The sequence below is a fragment of the Falco punctatus genome (assembly GCF_963210335.1).
Source record: "Falco punctatus genome assembly, chromosome: 18".
Lineage (NCBI taxonomy): Eukaryota > Metazoa > Chordata > Aves > Falconiformes > Falconidae > Falco > Falco punctatus.
Window position 1 is genome coordinate 1619744 of NC_137598.1, and position 21037 is coordinate 1640780.

At 43.1% G+C, this 21037-nt stretch overlaps 1 protein-coding gene across 1 annotated transcript; it reads left to right on the plus strand.

Moving 5' to 3' along the window:
- The first annotated feature begins 720 nt into the window (after positions 1-720).
- On the plus strand, positions 721-11873 carry LOC308055069 (uncharacterized protein). The gene has a single exon (XM_080368650.1). The coding sequence runs from the start codon at positions 10375-10377 to the stop codon at positions 10693-10695; it is 321 nt and encodes a 106-aa protein (XP_080224776.1). The 5' UTR covers positions 721-10374; the 3' UTR covers positions 10696-11873.
- Positions 11874-21037: the final 9164 nt, after the last annotated feature.

A 21037-nucleotide genomic window follows, 5' to 3' on the forward strand; every position in this document is an offset into this window, starting at 1 on the left:
GACTTCGGAATGGCAGAGACACTAAATGCCTTCCTAATTTCTCACCCTTTCTGCTTTTAATTAGGAATAATAAAAATGCAGTGGTTGCCACCCAGCTTGTTGAAAGAGCAGACAGCTGTATTGCACAGACTCATTTAAATACAAATCACACATTTTTGTTGTAATGCTATTGTCCAGAAGTGGTGGAGCTCAGCAGAGTTGGGCAAATGAGAAGTGTTTGTGGGCAAGTGATGGAGAGAGCTTGATGAACTGGGGTAACGAGCTCTTAAACAGTGAAGTTGCCTGGATGAACACACAGTACTGAAACCTCTGACTACCTAAGACTAAAACCTGGGTGTAGCATGAAAGTATGGGTGAAAAACCATGTGGAGAGATGCAGAATGGCTCTTTTGCTCACGTTGCTGCTGTAACCTCAGCCTGCTGAGGTGCCATGTTCACGGGCTGTAGCGTAGCAGCCAGGAGAGGGGATGGGAAGCGCTCCCCTTGCTGGGCACTGCCAAACAGCTTCACCCTCCTTTGAATGCGACCACATTAGAGGCATGCCCTTTGGCTACTTGGTGGAGAGCATAACTTTATTACTTTTCTCCTAGTAGGCATATCTGGAGCAGGCATAAGTCATCCTCATCTCTGCTGACTCCAGGGAAGTGGTGCCTCTTCAGAGCTGCTGTCTCTGGTTTTTTTTTTCTCTCTCTTCCCCCCCCCACCCCCCCCACCCCCCCATAAAACAGTCTACTTGCTTTGTTTCTAGCTTCAGACCTTTTGTTCTTTTAAAAGATGCTTCCTTGCTGTGCAAATCTAACTGAATTTGGAGTCCTGTAGCTTGCCTAACCTTGTGACAAAGCGACGTATTTGGGATTATCGATTTCAATGAATGTCAAGGCTGATAGAAGAAAAAAAAATTAATCAATGCCAATCTAATTTCTGCTATGCCCTGTTCTGATACTGATGCGTTACTCTGAACGGCTGGGTGTTTGTGGCACTGTGGGTCCTTGACTGCCTGAGGGTTTTGTGCTGTGCCCTTGGCTGCTCTGCTGTGAGGGAATGTGTGCCTGCCTGGGGCTCCCTCATGTTCCCTGAATCCACTGACCACAAGGAATTGCTGGGGTGCAGGTTACAAATGCACAAGGAATGATTTAGGGTAAATTTAATTGGTATTTAGTGGTGGATGGGGTCATAACTCCTCGATTTGTGAACAGCTGAATGCTGTACCGCGTGCAGCACTGTGGTCTAGGGGTTAGAGCTCTGCCCTGACAATTCCAGTGTTTAGTAGCTTATTGATTCACTGCGTTAGTCATCTTACAGCTTTTCTGTGAGTTGTTTTGAGAATCCACTGTGGGAAGCTGAGTATTACCCACACAGGTGGAAGCAGAGCTTGTCTTTCCATGGCTGCTGTACAACTGGGGATTTTCTGCTCTGAGTCAAGTCTGAAAAGGGATGAAAAAAAGCCCACCAACCCACCGAACTAGAAAGCAGGTAGTTTGATGCAGTAGAGGCTTTATTATGTGAGATGATGGTTATTTACCACAGAGAATAAAGTAATGCAGGTTATACAGCAAGTATTCTCTGACTTCAGCTGGTACATCAGAGGTGGATATTTAAGTAGTAAGTGCTTCCAGAGTGAGCTGCTTCACATAGTAGACCCCCTTGACTTGAAAGTCAAGTCCTGTTTTCCACCATTTTACATTCACTTATTTCTGTTGGCTGCATACAGAACAAAGCACAGATTTAGAAACCAGTTTCTTTACAAAATCTCCTCTGGAACACTGTTGAAAGCAGAAAGAAATGTGTATTCTTAGCAGTGTTAGCATGGAAGGACCTAGTTTTTGGTGACACTGGGCTAGCTGAAGCTGCTTTGAGGATACAATGTCATCCATGTGAGTGATTATGCCCGTGGTAAAACTCAGGTATCACTTACACTGGCAGTCGCGGAAAAACTGTCTTTGTTGAAATCCAAGCCCTCTGTAGATGATAGGAGACCATAATGATGAAGCTATGAGACCGCTAAACTTAATGCAGAGTATAACACGGAGAGGATTAAATAAGGGCTGGTTTGTAAAGGGGTCAGGTTGTCTGCAAGCCCCAGTGGTCACAACAGAAGAGTTGTGCTTCTGAAAGCTGTGCCTGTGAACTCAGCTATGGGTGTGTGTCTTGCTTTTCATCACCTGGCTGTTCTGTGGGCACCTCCATGGAGTTTATTGGTGCCCGGTGTTGTAGTGGTAGCTATTGGACCACTGGTATGAGTAAGGACACGCGCTGTGTTGGCACATGGGAGCTGGAGCGCATATCTGAGGGCATCTCGTAACGGCTGGCTGTCCGCAGTGTGTCACGCAGAGATGTTCCCTGCCCTGCACGTGGGGCTGAGGGAATGCCATGGTGCACAGACCAGGAGACCTGGAGCTGCAGGAGGAGGAGTGGTCTTCCACAATGTGTGTCTCAACGCATCGTGATGAACATGGTGCGTAGCACCTGGGGCTGCTCTGGACGGTCTTGGTCACGGTGCACAGCTTGGTGCCTTTGGAAGCACATGGTGTGCATGATGTGCACCTCACCGCACTGGGGTTGTGGCAGTGTGTGAAGACCGGTGTGGCACACTTCGCTCCACCTGGAATATAGTACTGCTGCTTGTATTGGTACCCATAATAAGGCATTGTTCTGGGATGGAGATGAGCCTAAAAAATAAAGTAGGAAATAAAGGTAAAGGAATTCCCTGCAGATCACTCGTTTTATCTGACAAGCTGTTTTTCTGCTCTGAGCTTGCTGCACTCTCAGCCCTCATCTCCATAGCAGAAACTGCACAGCATTGCATTTAGCTAGCGATCCCTGTCATAGCTTCGGGTGTCTTGTGGAGCAGGTAGGTATTATCCCAAGAATAAGGGGAGTTCCAGGCATAGCTGCGAAGTGACCTACATGCTTCAGCTAGTGAGGCAATGGCGTATCTGGGATTAGTGCTGAGGTTCTCATCTTGTGACAAGGGCTATTATTTATTTGCTTTCCCGATGCTTCAGCTGAAACTGGAATTGCTTTCTGCTGGCAATAGGTACAGCAAAAGGAAGTATCGCCCTTCTTTATGCTACTTTAAATTGCAGAACAGAGTATTGCTATCTTTGTAATTGGCAGGGTGATGTGGCAGAGGTCTATTTTTAAATGCCTAATGTTTGTTCAGGACAAGACGAGTCTGGCTCAAACTGCCAGTATCCCATATGAGTAGAAAAAGTCAAATATAACTCTCTGCATCTCAGGATGCAGCTGTGTAGCTCTTTTACTGGCTGCTCTGTACTCTGCTGTCTCTTGCTCTACTCCCTGCTTTTTCTCCACTAAAGCTGGAGACCAAAGGGTTGCAAGAATCACAGGAGGTGTCTGCTGGTGTCTGCACCTCAGCTGCCTGGATTAGCCTGTGGACACCCCATATTGCCAGGGCTGAACTGGTCCTGGGAAGGAGATGGGATGCCTTGAGGGCTGGAGGGTGCAGGGTCTGGTCCAGCTGCCAGCAAGAGGCATTGCCCAGCTGTGGGACATCAGAGAAGCCTCTCCATACTTGGAAGACAAGAGGTGTCCATTCCAAAGATGAGATTGAGCATGGAGAAGTGCCGAGACCTTGGAGTTCCTAATTAACATTTAAAATCTGACTTCAAATCAGCTTTCCTCAGCATTAGCAAATGGCACTTGGGTGTCTGTACTCTGCAATTTGGTGGCAGTTGCTTTTGCAGATGTACAGGACTGCTCTAAGGACAAGCCCTCAAGCGTCAGGTCCCAGCTACTGTAGATCATCTCCATTTGCTGGTCAACTAACAAGTCACTGCAAACATGGGAGAAACGCCAGGCAGGACTGGATCAGGGTTTTCTTGCTATATTTTGAAAGCGGGCAGGTAATATTTGCTTTTGTAAAGAACCTCCCCAAAAGTGTGTAGAGACAGGGGTCTTGAATATACAGAAGCCAAACTTTCCTTCAGTTATTCCAGATTAAAATCAACCTCTGTGGTATAACAGAAGTAATCTACATCAGTTTCCGACTAGGATGGTAAAGGTCAGCTGCCAACAGAAGTAGTTATTTGAACTGCTAAAATAAGTGGCCTCTAACAGGAGAAATCTAGAATTCAGTTTTTTCAAAGCAAATTAAAGATACAGGTACCTAGACAGCCAGATCAAAGTGGAAACATCACATGCCAAATTGAGGGAGGTTCTGTAAGTCTCAAGTTCAACTTTAAAAGCCTGTATCTGTCTATGCCTGTAAAAAAAACCCCACATACCCACGAAAGATCCTTTAAAAGAAAAAAACATCTTAATTCTCAGCATCAGACCATTTCTGCAGGATATAGATTCAAGTTCAAAGTACCAAAAAAGGATATTTTGCTAGTTAGAAACAGAAATAAGCAAATAACTTACCGAGTTCACGGCAGAGAGTAAGAACTGGATTGAAAGCTTGGAAATGCTTGTTTTTATACTGTCTTTTAAGACTGCATGGAAAACCTGAGCTGCTGTGTATCAAATCCTAATTAGATACAGGAGACAATTTGTTCATATGGAACTTTTTCATTGGCTGTAATTATTTTACTTACTTGTGATTATTAATATATTGTTGTTCCCAAATACCATGAAATGCACCCCACACCCTGCGGGTTCTTTCCATTTTAAATCTTTATGGGAGAAATAAAAGATACCTTTTATTCCATTGACCTCATTTGTTACGTCTATCTGTCGTTCTTCTAAAGTGTGGTGATGGTGTGTGGTGTTTTTTGTTTTTTTTTTTTAGAAGATCAGCAATTAGGAAGCAGCAGGGGGGAGTGGGCAATGATCTTCCTCGCTCCATTTCCCCTTTTGTTCGTTTCAATGCAGGTAGGCAGCTGGGGGCATTGAAGAATCCGGCTTTGCAAAATGAGGCTGATGCACTCAGCTATTCATTGTGTGGCTGCTCTAGTGCTCTTCAAACTTAATAAGAGTCCTTCCCTGATTTTATTAGGCTTTGCAGTTGGTTGCTTTTTACGGCTGAAACAAGGCCAGTGGAAAAGGTGTGCAGGCAAGCTGGTACTGTCTTTTGGTGAGGTCCAAAACACTCAGGGCTGTGTCCAGGATTTGTCCTGTGGCAAATGGAAATCTGCTGGGGAACTGGCATAGCTAATTTGCAAGGAATTGTGACTTTGCAAAGGATATAAAGCTTGGCTGCCTGGGCAGTGCTTTATACAGGCAGCTGTGGTCCTACGGGGACTCTTAGTTCATTAGCAAATGTGTTGGTGGCATCTGGTTGGTGTCCTTTGCGAAACAAGGAATTTCCAGGTTGGACTAGGTTAGTGTCCCAGTGACAGCAAGGGGGGGAATCCCTTTCTACTGACCCTCTTATCTTACCCTGTGACCATCGCAAGAGCTGCTGGTTTGCACCTAGACCTCAGCTGTGCCTGTGTGGATGCTGCCCCTGTGTGTGCCTTGCGCTTGTCCATCAGAAGGGAAACTGCTCCCTATGTGTGATGTAATTATAGCCTTTGATGTCTTGAGACGCAGCCTCTAAATTGGGTATGTGCTGGTGTTCATTATAATGCAGTTCAGCCTGAAAAGCTTTGCTCATATAAAACATTAACAAGCGTTTGTGAGGAGTTTTAAGAGGTCGTGTTATGAAGATGTTATTTAATAGCCTCTGTCAGTGCTATTCTTGTTTTATGAATGGGTAAACATAGGTCTGCCGAGCATGGTACCTGTGAGGATCAGCTTAATTTATCAGTAGAGCAAAGCTGAGGTGTGGGATGAGAATAGGCTCTGTTAGAGGTCATGCCATGAGGGGTGACTGTGGTTTGATGAAGTTCAATGTTCTTGCCCTTTTTTCCCTCTTTTCAGCTTGGAGTATTTCGTTAGGAAAACACCGGCTGAATTTCGTGCTTTAACTTCCTGATTTTCCATAGCTAGTATATATAGTGCAAGTTTGTATGTTATAAAGGGGAATATAGTTAGAACCCTGAATACTGGCTCTTGTTGTAACCCCTTGTTCTGAGACAAAATGATGGCTATAGGCAGTAAGACCTGTGCTTCATCTTAATATCACAAGATATAAAGCAATAGCCAATGCCATCTGCTTCAAGGGAAAATATTTTCCCAGAGGGCATGCAGGTAACGCAATGTCCAGTGAGCTAAGCTTAACTCAGCAATAACACTCAAATGCAGGAGCGTTTGTTAGCAATTCCATCTCTGCATTTACCTTGGTGTAGCACCAGGGTGTAGCAGATCATTGCTCTTCACCTTTCTATTGCATCACTCATAACGCAGCACGGACAGCCTCCACTGCTGGATAGTAACCCTTGGCAATGGGAAAAATGGGTGTTTATTTTCCTTCAACCTTCCCGGTGAATTCATGGCTCATGGCTTATTGTTAACGCATGAGCTATCACATGGATCAATGAGAAGTATCAGGACCAGCTGATAAGATTGAGAGCCCTTGTAGTGGTGCACTGTGTAGCAGAGGATATCTCTGGGTGGGAAATTCTCTCTTTCCCATTTGCTGGAAGCAGTTAAAATCTTCTTGTGATGCTGAGCCCAGCACTGGCTTTCTTCAACGTGTGTTGTCTCTGTAGCTGTTTACAACTATTAAATTCAAAGTACCTAATGGAAGGCTAAGTTATGGGAAAGTGTGTCATTCTCCGCAGAATAACGTGGTGGTGCTGGGTGGTTTGAGGCTGGGCCAGTGGTGAGTGGTAGGTTTGGTTAAGTGTACAGGGCAACAGTTTTGGAGCTGTTTGCAAACATCCACCAAGCAGCCTTGATGCCTGTTTTCCACTGCACAGAACACCTCCAAGCCCGTCCTGTGGTTCATTTATTATTTTTTTTTGTAAGCTGGGCATCAAGCTGTGTGGCTGGTCATTCAGAAATAAAATAGCTCTGGACTTCTACTCATGGGGTATCTAAAGGCTTGTTCATCAGAAAGCTTTTTTCCTTTGAGAGCAGCAAAGCATGAAATGCAACAGTAAAATGAAATCTTTTAATGCAAAGGAAAGGTGGAGTGCACAACTGCTGTCTGAAGTAAAGCAAATGAAAATAAATGTAATTCCAGGGTTTCACCAGACTTTATTTCTAAAAGCTGCACACTACTCATTCCATACTTATAGTCAGAAACAAATTCAGTTCCCCTGCAACTGCTCTCTTCACAGCTGCTCCGATATCGCTAACTTTAAGACAAAGTGGGAAAAACCTCAGTGGCTTCTCATGTCTGTGGTCTTTTTTATAAAATTAAATGTGCTAAGCCTCTCAAGGTTACAGCCTATTTAGCTGTAGTGTGGTGGTTATAAAACAGTTGAGCTGATTTAAGGAGGAGAAACAAAGGGAAATGGATGAAAATCTGAGCCTCAAATTACTTTTATTATACTTCCCTAGACAGACTGGTGGAGAGGGCACCTTTTTGGGTTCAAAGTCCTTATTAGCCAAAGCCAACATGTAATTGATGTAATTGTTTCTAAGGTTCCTGCCTCATCTGCTGTGGTGTGCACACTAAACCACACACGTTTTTAGAGTTTTAAACTTCCTAAATTAGATCCATTTGTTGTGGTGTTTCAATGATCTCAGGGATGGGTTGGATTCTTTATCTGCTTTTTTGAACAGTGTAATCAGATGGATGTCTTTAGAGATCTCCCTGCTCTTGTGGTGACCTCCAGCTTGGTCCCCTAAGGGTTAATACATCTGTCCTGCGTATCCTTACAGACAGAGGACGATTAAAATCTTTTGAAGAATCTTAACATTTCGGCTAAATACATAATAAATGTGTCCTGTCAGCACTTCAAGGGCTTGAAGGTGTTGATGGCTTGTCTGCAGCTCAGGCGTTTTCTCTGTCTCCTGATGGATACAAAGCTGATGATTTTTGTGTTTAGTATCGTTAGCTTTCAAGATGCTGGAATCTGATTCTTAAGCTTGTTTTGACTGGTAAATAGAGCTGACACGTGCACTGTTTTGTTGCATTGCTTCCTTATGGACGCACTCTTTAGGTACTGGGTTTTGGCAATGGTTCACTGGTTGACTCATCACTTTTATTTCCTTGTCTTCTCTGGTAGCCTTTGAGCTGGCAACTGTAATACTCTTGTTAAAAAAAATAATCATATGACAACATCTGTTGTTTAGAACACTAATGAGCTTTTACGATGTGCTTTGAAAATGCTTTCAGAAAGCATTGGCATGCCTGCTGTCAGTGTTGTTAACCTTTAAGTTCAGATAAGTGGACCCTGCAGTGACATTAACCCCAAGCAGTCTGCAGCAGAGAAGGAAACAAATCCCAGCAACGTGGGTTCCTCTCGCACGGGATTGAAGATCTTGACTTTTCAAGACAGAATTATTAATATATTTCTCAATATATATAGGACTTAATGTTCAGTTTTATTTTCAGCTGTCTAACTTGAAAACAGTAATTAGGTATTTAATTCCAATGTTTTTGAGGAATTACGTCAGGGATAAATTGCTACCAGGTCTAAGCTAAGATAAAGACGTATGTTGTCATTCACATTGTTATCTTCAATTATAGAAAAGGTAGAGCCAATTTTTCCAAAGGAATTACAAATATGTAATCATCAAACATTATGAGACTATGAATATAAATCTCAGTATGCAGTTAAAGTAGGGAAGCATTCCAGTCACTTCCCATCATTGTGGAAATCTTGACTGAGGTTTCTGCTCTGCCGTAGCATAGAGTGCAATGGGGTCTAGTCCTGTCCTTCAAAGTAATTTTTCTGCCAATCTGATGATATACAAGATGAGATGACTTGGAAGGGGGAAACTTTGTTCTGCAGTGTTACCACCTCTAACTCCACCAAAGGAAGGCTTTTCCTTGCAAGAACAGGTTGCTGGGGCAAAGGCAGAAGGCTTTGAGGTGAGGTTTAGTATAGTAGAACAGCCCAAATAAGTCGCCTCTATTACTACAGAAGTAGCAAAATATGTTTAAGTAAAATGAAGTGTAAATCAGAATGGACAAGCTGCTGCCCTCGATGGCCTGGTGGGAGTGTCGGTATGGCACACGGCGCAGCCATCCTTGGCATCTGTTGCTGACTCTGCTGCTGGGTGTCAGAAAGCTGCTGCCTCATGCTGCTGTTTAACACGGACAATAACCCCACACCTGCAGTTTCCACAGGATTCCACAATGCATCTTCCCCTCCTCCTATATACACAACGAGCGTTGTTATTATAATGGCTTTCGGTGCCTTTTTATTGAAGAAGCGACTCGCTGTAAAAAATGTCTGACAAGGTCTTGCCTAAGCCACACCATATTTATTGTCTTCTTGCCATTCCCCTAATCAGGTCATGATTTATAGCTTCACAATATGGGGCGTTAAATTTCACATAAAATATGGCCTTACCCTTTTTTCCTTTTCTTTTTTATTGTCAAAGCTTGCATACTTAAAGCAACAGATGCTTGGTGTCTAATTGGAAGAGCTGCACTGACTTATTTGGGTACATATAACTCTATAAAAATTCAGGATTTCTTCAGTGTGCCAGAGCTTTGACCAGACTTTGTATTAGCTCATTTCCATCACGCAGCTGTGAACCTGGCCACCCCTAGGCCAAGGACGCAGGTTGTCCCTCGCTTTTGCAACATTTCCTGGGCTGAGTCAAGTACATTTTCTTCCAAGCAAATGGCTGTTTACCACCTGCCCAGGATCGAGTCTGTTCATGGAGAATGTGAAGCATAAACCATATAAACATTTTGTCTTTCTCCAAGATGCAGAGTTATCCCCTCTATATAAAGTTTTGAAACAGCAGAGACTGGAAGGCAGTAAAGTACAGGTCATATGCGGTAGAGGGGCGAACTAATAATTACAAAGTGATTTATTTAAAACAATTGGCATTCATTAACAATGTTAAGTCTTGAAAGAAATGCGTTTAGTAATTGATTAGGATGTTATCCACACAGGTGATTCATGCTTTGGGCAGTCTAAGAGCAAGTATAAAAGTGCTCAACATCAGATCTTGTATGATCATTTCTCTTATTTCTCTTGTGAAGTAGGTAAGTTTCCTCTGAGTTCCGCTTTCTAACAAAGCCTTTGTTTGCAGTTTTAAGTCAAGGTGAATGCCGTGTGAATATTCTGATGCGAGTCTGAAGTTTTTTTGATATAATTAATAAATTTGTGACTGTTGAGCTGCTGGCTTTGGTAAATGCAGATCTGGATGGTGGGCTTCAATCGATTTTTCATGAAAACTGATTTCCAGATGTTATTGTTTTCAAAACTGATTTCCAGACATTATTGTTTTCAATACAAGCTTTATAGATATCTTCTAGGAATGGAGCTATGAAAATTCCACCTTTCCCTCCAGACCATCAGCAGACTTTTATTATAATATTTGATTGTGAAACTTCTAAGAATTTGTGCCTTATTTCTATACTATTGTCTTGCACTTCAGATTGACCATCCCTGAAAAATGGTGCACTCGGGTACATGCACTGATGGTGGTGCCTCCCCGTGTGGGGTGGCTGCTCCACAGCCCATCGCTGACAGCTGCAACGAGCCCTGTGTTCGGCAGTGTCCCGACTCCAGAGTGGTGATCTACCCTCCGCCGGTGGTTGTGACCTTCCCTGGACCGATCCTCAGCACCTTCCCGCAGCAGAGCGTTGTGGGATCTGCAGGAGCTCCTGAAGCTGGAACTGGCTTTAGTGCCGCCCGTGCTCCTGGGGGCTCACATGTTTATGGTGGTGCCAGGTGGGGACGGGGGTACCCGGTTGGAAGCTGTAGACCATGCTAAACCTAGTGAGAGTTGCTGCTGAAAGAATAATGTCCAGGAGATGGCAAGCAGGATGTAGACATGTGGCTGAGCTCCAGGGCACAGCATCTAGGAAGGGTTGAGCGTTTGGAGATGCCATTAAACACATCCGTACATGCTCAGATCTTCTGAAAAAAACATTTACATCCTTCTCAGGTTATCTTTCCTGATTTTCTAATGCCTTCCCATCTTTCTAAGTGCTCCGTTCTTGATGCTATGGACTATATTACTAATTCCTTGGGGGTTTGTAGGTATCATTGTGGCAATATAAAGGGATCTGGTACGATAACCATTATAGACCCCTTTGTAGGCTCTTTCTGTGGCTACTGGTGTATATTTATTTTATACCAATATATAAAAAAAGGAGTTGTGGAGTCAACTAGCCTATACTCTGTTTCTGTGCTGTATGCGTCTTGCTATGATCAGGGCTGAGTATCAACACAGAGCTGCAACAAGGAAGCAACATCAGTTACTACATGAATCATCTTGCATCAAACCATAGGTTGTGGGCAATTTGTAATCTGTACTGTATAATCCTACCTCTGTATGATCTGCTTCTTATTAAACATGACATTGCAACATGTTATTGGCCTCTATGCGTGTGTGCATACATGTGTGTTCCCCTCTGCTCCTCCTAATTCAGTGCTTTTGTCTCACAGCACTAAGCAGACCCTGTCAGCCTGCTACAGGACAATGATATCCTTGAGACATCTGGCAGCGGACTGTGCATGCATCTCCTTCCCACAGCAACCTCTGTGCTGTATCTGTCTCTTCATGACCTGCTGCCCATGTCTTTGCTTTCATGGTTCCTGGTCTGGAGCTCTTTCCTCAGTATCAGCTTTTCTGGCACAGTGTTACCTGGTGTCCTCAGGCTCAACCTCCCCATCTAGGCAGCGATACAATGCATCAGAGCAGAGGCGTGTGGAGAGTAGTTGGTACTGCTAAGAAGAATCTGAAGCCAAATGTTATGTAAAAGCAGCTGGTTTTGAGTGTAAAAGTAAAATTCTTGGCTTTACCACTCTGCTGGATGTTTTACAACAATATACCCTATGCACGGTGATGTTCGCTCACAGAATTTTGAATTTCTTGAGGAATATATCAATAAAAGTTTCCCAAGCTTTCCACGCTTCTGTATTTGAAATGTTATGCATATATATATATGCATAATACTTTGTTACAGAAACAGTATAACTCAGTGTTGCAAGCTGACATGGGAATGCTGGATTATTTCATGCTAGTCGCTCTCTGGAGAATTATTACCCTGACATGTAAGGAAAACAAAGTTGACCTGGCATTGTAATGGTGTGTAATTGACTGCTGGTGAGCCTTAGAGGAGGTGATTAACCCGGGTTCTCACCAACCACGTAAATCCTTCCCTACAAAAGAGAAATCTTCCAGACCTCAGAAACCAGATGAAGGAATCTTTATTGTTGTGCTAATGGTGTACTTGGAAATGAACTGAAATTTATTATTGAGGCCTCTCAGGTTCCACTTTCCATGTAATAAGTGGAGACGCATTTACCACAAAACACCAAATGTCAGTAAAAATAGGAAATTTTACCAGTGGATTTCTATAGAACTATTTATAATACACTTTTTACTCATTTTGATACAAAAGCTACTTGTGTGAAATGCTCTGAGGCTTTCAGAGGACTAAAGATATTAATATCTTACTAAGAAGCTGCCAAGATAGAAGTATTTGTTAATGTCTCTTAGGTTCGTTATTGCCTTATGGATAAAAATATTCATCTAAATATGGTGAATTTTGAAATGCTTCTTGTTTCTCTTGTTGCTTCCAGTAAGGCCACTTTTCCTATACCATGGTCCATTTTCTCTTCTCATAAAAGATTTTGTTGTAATATTGCACACTTTAAAATTTTTTTTAAAAAATGTTCTAATCCAGTTTGTGCAGCAGTCAGGGATAAGTTTCCACTTTAAAGATGATCCTCACTCTTGCAGTGTATCTTTGCGCTGGAGGCATCTCCTGCAGCGTGCCTCAAGTGTGGGTTGTCACAAGGTGCATTTAAATTGGTAATTTCCCACATGCATGCAGTAAATACATCCTGGTTCAGACTGGCATCCAGAAATTTAATTGAAATTACAGGCATTCGTTTTCTGTTAGCTAAATTAGCTATCTGTCATCTCTTATGATAATATCTCATAAGCAGGCACAAAGTTCCTCTAATCATCCAACTTTTCTTAAGCCTTAGGGCACAAACCCCTATGAAACAGGGAAAAATGCGCTTCACACACCACAGAACAGGTGTATCAGAAACTCAGAGCTTTCTGAGACGTTAGGATGGATCCATGGGAAATGAGCATCAGTGCTATTGACTGATGCATGGGGTGTGTGTATGGACCCCAATTTTGCAAAGATTTGGGACTTTTTGAATCACCCTGATGTTCTTGAATGAGTAGATAATAAAATGAGCCGGTCCCTTGTTGGTAACTAAAGTCTGAGAGCCCTGTGGTAGGCGCACCTTGGGGGGAGAAATTGGTTTCCCTCCCTGTGGTGCTTGTGCTCCAGTGTTTGCATGAGGCTGATCTGCAGCAGGGCAGGAGATCCTGGCTGTGCTCTGCATCCCTGGAGAGGGGAGAGGGCAAGGGAGAGCCGAGGTGGCTTAGCTGGGAGGCAGCAGCCAGCTGCATTTGGGCACCCACAGCAATGCACACAGAGTTGGAGCTGCAACTAGAGCGTTGGCATCTTCAAAGCAAGAAGGGAAGTGTGGTGGTGCCCAGGTGGCTCTGGGACAGTGTGGCAGAGGCAGGTGACAGGTCTGGGAAGGCTGGGGTTGGCAGGCAATTACAGCCTGTGGGTCATGTTCCCCAGGCATTGGGTGGTGATTGCACCCGCTGTCGGGAGCGATAGCACCGCTGGTAATGAACCAAGCGGGATGTTGGAAGCGTCGTAAATACTGCTACGTTGGCAGACATGGACAGGGGCTGGTGTTAAGTTGGGGCCAAAGGACCTTGGGCAGGGAGAGGTTTCACCCAAATGTTTGGTTTTCCATGTTTTATTCTGTCTCTTTTCCTGTGCAGCTCCGTGTAACCCTTCTGTGCTGTACGCGCAGGTGGGAAAAGCCTTGCATGCCACAGGGCATCCAAGTGAGATAAGCTGAATTTATTGTGTTGGGAGACTCCACCGTTTGTTAATGTTTTCCCTGGGGAACCCAGCCCATTTTGCTGCTGACAGCAGCTAGCAGAAGGATTACAAAAGATGTCTTAATAGCTTTGCCAGTTTCAAAGGGTTGTGCTGATTTACTGCCAACATGCCATGCTAGGAGGCGAGGGTGGAGGTTGCTGCTCTTACCCTCTTCCTGGGGCATCCTGATCTGGCTCTGTCTTGCTCAAACTAGGACACAAAGAGGTGACCTCCAAGCAATGAGGCAGCAGATCAGGCCCATCTCTTGGTTGTGGCTGCTCCTTCCTAGACAAGGAAATAGATCTGTGGGGCTCGTCTTCTGCTACCATCCAGGTCAAGGTCAAATGGTTTAAGTGAAAGCAACAATGTGAATGTAAAGAAATGGACTTTGGACTGGAGGAATAGCATTTAAACCTTGGGGACTGTTCTGCTAACTATGACTGGCTTTATGCCTGTGAAAGGGCTTCTCTGATCTGCTCCACTGGTTATTTCTTGACTCTTTCCTCCACTTTGCTCTGTCAGCTAAGGAATGCAGAAAAGCTTGTGCAGGTGGCCACCATGAGAAGAGAAAGGATAGCCATGTAGCCTATCTCTTGAAAATCATCAAGAGGTGCCCCCTCACAGTCACTTGTGCAACAAGAATTTTGACTTCTGGTGATGTCTTTGATGTATGACTGGGCTTGCATGGGACCCATACAGTTTTGTCTAGGCTGTGCTTGTCAAACCACCTTGTTCCATGCCAGATCATAATCTTTAATATTATAAACCTAAATTAAGACTACTCAGTCTCCTAAGGTGATATGGTAGAGGCTGACAAGAACTCCTTGAATAACCTGGCTGTTCAGTTTGCAAAGGAGATCTCTCCAGCAAATGGTCATGGCTTGGTTGCCTATGGTCTTTTCTTTTAAGTGTCTTTAACCTTGAGCATCATTGCTGTCTTTCCTTGGCAGACCATGACTTCCACTCAGTCTCTTGCTTTTGAAAGTTATTTTTCAAGCACAAACCCCAGTTTGCTCCAGGACTGTGTGTATTTGGTAATACAGACAGTCAGGTGATGGCCCTTTCTGGAACAGTATTTGTGTAAAGCCAGGGTCACAGGTTTGTTAAAATAAGGTAGAATTCCTTCCTGCTCTGGGAAATGAGTCGGGGCTGGAGCATTTCAGATCGAGATGTGGTTGGTGATACTTTCTAACATCTAGAGCCTAGACCCCCCTCATAAGGTATGGGTCTGTGGTTGGTTAGGGTGGCAGTGATGCTGGTCCCTTTACAGTGGTGTATGAGCACAGACAAAAGGAGAAGACTGGACACCTGATACTATTCAGCAGAGTAATTTTAATGAAAATGCAGAACAGTGAGTAACAAAGAATAAGTTTGCAGTTTTACAGAAGGGTCTTCAGCAACTAGAGTGTCTGATGCTGGAGGATGCTTTCTCTTGTGGAAATGGAGCTTGACAGTCCAGATGCGTTTCTTGCTCACAGAGTTGCTTGTAAATCGTGTTCGCTGCCAGATGAGGCACAGCAGGGATGTATAAAAGGAGCTTCTCTGCTAGATGTCATCTGTGGTGGAGTTTGTAGCTGAGCAAAGTGGACTTGCTCATGGTGGTTAAGGAAACTGCTATTAATATGGCGATACAAAGTGGATATGAATTAACTTAAAAGGTACTTTACTCACACCCGAGACTCTTGCTTTCCTCCATCTACATGCTGAAAAGACGCCTCAGTACTTGCTGTAATTCAAGTTGCCCTTTAAAGTAACAGTTGAAGAAATAGGAGATATTAGAGAGGGTTATGTATGGGGTAGTCTTACGCAGCCTGGCACCCACATGTCCCACTGAACTCAGCCGGAGGCATGGGTGCTCAGTGCTTCTCAGCACCATAACCTTAGCCATGAATCCATGTCCACATTTCATTTCTTGGTTGCTGTTTCTGCTGGTTCAGCATCAACAGCATTTTCAGCAGTTGTATCTGTTCCCAAAACGAGAAAAGGGGTGGCCATACCCAAATCCATATGAGTCCTCATACCCATAATAGCCTCCATAACCGATCAAGCCTCTGTTCCCATAGAGGTTCCCAAAGCTTCTGTAGCCATATGGGCTGCCATATCGGTACTGGTCCCGGTAGAAGCCATATGGGCTCCCAAATCGGTAGCCATTCAGACCCCCAAAACCATAGAGGTCTTCATAGCCAAATGGTGAGTAGCACCCATTGTCATAGAGGTCCCTGTAGAAGGTCATCGTTCGTTGACGCAGGTAAACCTGAAACACACACCCAGAAGCAAGGTGAGTTTATGGGCTGCTGACAGCAGGAGGGAAGGCTCAGAGCTTGGGCAGAGCTGAGGAAATGTAGCTTGGTCCCTCCTGCAGGTCTCTTTCATCCTCTTAACCATCTTGTTTATTTTTCTAATCTTCTGAATCCCAAACAACTTTTCTGGTTTTTTTTTTTTCCCTTAACTTTTGGAAATGGCTGACTATACATGAAAATATGCTTTTTACCAACGGAGAACTAGAACTTTCCAACCCAAGAAGTTAGAGAAATTGGAACAAATTAAAGAAAAATATACTAGTTCAGGTACTGATGCTTATTCAGATGAGACCAACAGCCCACCACATGCATCCCCTTGTCTCCCGTAGTACCGCGTGCCACTCAGCGTGGGATAAACTCAAAGAATGCAATGAAATGGAGGAATGTCCTTCCAGGTTGTCTACTTAAAGTAATAAATGTTTCATAAAGTTTTTATCTAGGGATCTGAATTCCCAACACCTAATGAAAATAATCTGGAACTGGAAATTACTTATGACTTCAAAATTGTGGCAGTAAATTTCAAATTTTCAGTGCTTTAAACCCTACTATTAAATTAGCTCAGGAAGAGTAAAAAGTTTCAGTGAAGGAATTCCATGATGTTGCAGAGAATTTTGTTTGGGATTAGCTCCAAAATGACAAGAAATTGCCTACAGAAAATCTTTACACATACATAGACACCTGTTATGTATGTCATATATATATGTACACACCTGTACCTTTCTTATAGATATGTCCATGTGCATAAACACACATATTTATACAAAAATATAGATATATACAGGAAAACATTTGTATATCGGAAAGAGAATAGAGCCAGTATTGACTTACGTGGTTCACCGAGGGGAGAAGCTCAAGCGAAGTGGATAAAACTTCGGAGGTGTAGGTCCGTATATATACCTTCTTAAACTTAGGTGTTAGTTATACAACATATCTTGTTGTGTGCATTATTCCTTAAATTGATGTAATTGGAGCCAGTGATTTTCATATTTTCAAAGTTCGAAGTTATGACACATATGTAATACCTTTAGAATTTCTTTCATCTTAAAACAAGAAGAAAGGGGCTCAGCACATTTCTAGTAAAATTGCATGGAATTCTTTGTAGTTGGGTGGATAGGAATAATTTTGGGAGATGTTTAGACCATTACTGGTTGCGCAATCTCCTTGTAGGTATTCTGTTCACTTGGCTTTTGCATCTTATGGTGCAACACGCAGGGGAGAAAAGGAGTAGGCTTTTCTTTGGTGTGCCGAAATGTAGTAGAGCTTCTATTCAACATCATATGACCTGTACATACTGCCCAGTGGTCCTGTGGGGATTTCTTGCCAGCAGTTTTGCTTGATTTTTCTCTCAGGTTCTACAACAGTGATTTTGAAGAAATGTTTCAACTGCCTTATGAATGTTCCCAAATATTTCTTCTGATTTTAGAAGATTTTTTAAATGGTTTTTTTACTGTCATAAAACATATAATGCATCAACTTATTAGGACCTAGAAGCAAGACACCTTGATGTGTCTTATAAGTGACCATATTATTAAATCTGGGGTGTTTTTCGGTAACAAACTATTAATATTTAAATACACAAACTATTAATATTTAAATACTGCAACACTTTGCAAATTGAAAACATTAATGAGTGTTTATGAAGTGCTTTGGTATTCAAAATTCTGAGGAAGCCTCAACATCCTGCTTGCTCATTGTTACCCTTATTTTATATTCAAATTAATGCCAGAAATTAGGTGAAGGTCATACAAGGAGCTTTGCAGTAAACTCCAGCATTCCTCACTATTGTACCATATTTGATATTTGTGGCTGATTCTTTGCAAAAAAAAATATTAGCATGGTTCCTTGGAAAATAACATTTAGTACACCTCACAAAATCCTTATCATCTATTATTTTCCAGACCAGGTTCATACTTGTATTCTTCACTTTGTTCTACTGAACTCACAATCAAGCCCTCTAGTGAGCTAAACTGTGAACAATGCTGTAGTCATATTTCTGTGGAAAACATTCTTTCTGCTCATGCAGCAGCATGAATTTTATTCACCATTAACATTTTAGAAGAATGCAATTAAGATTTATTTGGAAGTTACTATGTAGCTTAATATAAAATACCTAAATATGTGCTTGCATTTCCTTTAAACGGGAAGCCTGGTGCCGTGGTGCATCAGAGTTTCTAGTGAACAATGGATATTTTCTAACATGTGGGAAGGTTTTTCCTTTTTTACTGAAAATTTCTCTCTCTCCAATGGCATTGGGAACTTATAAATGCTTTTATATCATATAAAAATAAACTTCAGTTTGGACAGGGAAGACAATAAAATAGTATCAGGAATGTAGTTGGCCCAGAACATTTTAAGATGAAAGAAACCTGTAATACATGTGACATACAGGAGGCTGGGAACACACTAATAATCCCAAACAATGGAGAAAATTATATTAATTGAAGATATGACGTGTACAGGCAAATTTGGTTTCCAACCAATAAGGCTACAAATCTTTTGAATACACAGGACGTCTTAGATAAGCCAGGCAGGCAAGGAAACAGTATAAAAAGGACTCGGAGCTCCAGACTCCTCACCAGCTCTCTTTCTTGCCTTTCTCCTCCCAGTGAACTCGGTAAGCCTTTTCTTCATCCAGTCTTTTCATAAGGACTAGAAATTTCAGGTTAATAATTTATGTTAGGATTGGGGCTTCTCTGAAATTTAGGATTTCTCTGTTCCTTCTAGCTGGGCTTTCTGCAGAACAGGAGCTGGCAGGTTCAAGTTTTAGAGCTGGGGCTGAATCTTTCCTGGTCCTGTTGGTACCTGGGGTATGCAGCTCCCTGTGAAGGATTCCTGGCTGTGGGGTCTGCAGAGCTGCCTCCAGCAGATGGGGAGAAAGGTCTCCCCACCGTGGCCCTCAGAGGGTTCTTCCATAAATTTATTTTATTTTGAGGGAAGGCTTCAGGTCTGTTTGGCAGGACAGCAGATGTTCTTGTGTGTGCCAATGCTCCGTAGTTTCTTGCGTCTACTGTCAGCCTTTCCAGATGCTCATCAGAATTAGTGTAAATTACTGAAATGAGACTTGGAGCAATGGACCGAAAAGCTGAAGTGTATTACCATGGCAAGCATGAGCTGCTTTAAGCTTTCTTGAAGGATCTGGCAATGTAGAGTTCTATGCAAAGCTGATATCCTAAAAGAAATTTAGGATTGTTAACTCCTAACAATATTCTCTAAGAAAAATCCTGAAACAGCAGCAGGGAGGGTTTGATCTGTAGCAGGTATATTCCATTGTCAATGCTTTCACCAATCTCAGTAAGCAAGAAAAGAAATAGAATAGTTTACAATCAGTGGGTAAAAGAGAAAATGATATAAATCTGTCTAATAGAAATCTGCCTGATAGAAATTACATCCTATCTGAAATGGGATGTAGGAAGGAGCTGAGGAATTTGGTCATAATTTTACTTCTGTCCTTGGTGTCATGGGGCCAGTGGGGAAGTCTGTGGGCTCTAAGACTGTTACTGCCACTGGAAGTATTTATTACTTTTGCTTTCCTCCCCGATGTTGCATTTCAGGTTTGCCTCAGTTGCAGAAAGATGACTTTCCTCCAAGGCCAGTGCGACGATGACTGCTATTCTCCCTGCAATTACGGGAGCCTGTACAGCTACCGGAGCTATGACTGTGGGAGCCCTTGTGGCTACCGGGGCTACGGGGGCCTCTATGGCTCCCGGAGCCTCTACGGCTTTGGGGACCGGTACGGCTATGGCGGTCTCTACGGCTACCGGGGCATTTATGGCTCTGGGGACTGCTATGGCTCTGGGGGTCTGTATGGCGGCTATAGGGGCTTCTATGGCTCTGGGGACTGCTACAACTACCCAGGCTTTTATTCTGGCCGCTACGGCTCCCCCTTCGGTTATCGATATGGCCAAAGGTTCGGCTACGGGAGCTGCTATCCCTGCTAAACCCAGCGGGAACATCCCTGAAGTGAAGATCAACCCAGGCCTGGCAAGCACAGATGGACGGTGAATCTTGGCAGCAGTGGTCCCCGACACGCAGAGCCCTGGTGACAGCAGCCACCCTCCACCGCGGCTTTGAGGGCTCTGCGCTGCTGTTGAAGTGCTTGTGATGATTCATCTTTACACTGCTCAGTGTCTGCTTGATCTTTCTCCACTCAGACTCTGCTCTTGATCAAAAGCTTGCTTCTCTTCGATACCGCAGTTCTTTGTAAACTGTCTTTATGTTTGTTGCAGTAATGTACAAAACATTAACTCAGAATGAATGGTTATAGGCAGGGTGTAATGTGTCTTCGGGAATGTAGTCTCTCAGTTCTGTATGCCTTTAAAGGTGTATCTGCCTTTCACTCATATTAAAACTTCTGCTGCATCAATACTGTATTTCTGGTTTTATTTTTCACTTGCATTTCTTAAGTATCTTGAAAACAATAGCATCACACAGGTTGGGTGGCAAAGTTTTAAACTTTGTGTACTCAAGGGTTTGCATGTAGAGACTTGCCCTCCTCAAGATGAGAAACACAGACTTTTACAGCTGCAAGAAACTTCAGCTGTATCTCTGGTTATGCATGTTTCTACAGCTCTGGGCTTTCGCTTGGTGTATTCTAAATAATTTATTCATTTAAAATACTTCAGTGCTGCTGTTGGGCTAATGTGATGTGATCAGGACACGATCCATCACTGGCTGTGATCTGATATTGAAGAGGTCCTAGGTAACTGAAAATGTGTGGACTCATCAGGTGTTTTAATTTTGAAATAAGTTTGTGTTTTACATATTAGCATAGAATCATTAAACAGCCCAGGTTGGAAGGGACCTGGAAAGATCAGGGTTGAAAGATTAGGGGTTCCCTGATGGAGAAGTGGGAGGAATTTGCTCTTTGCAGTGTAGATAGCTT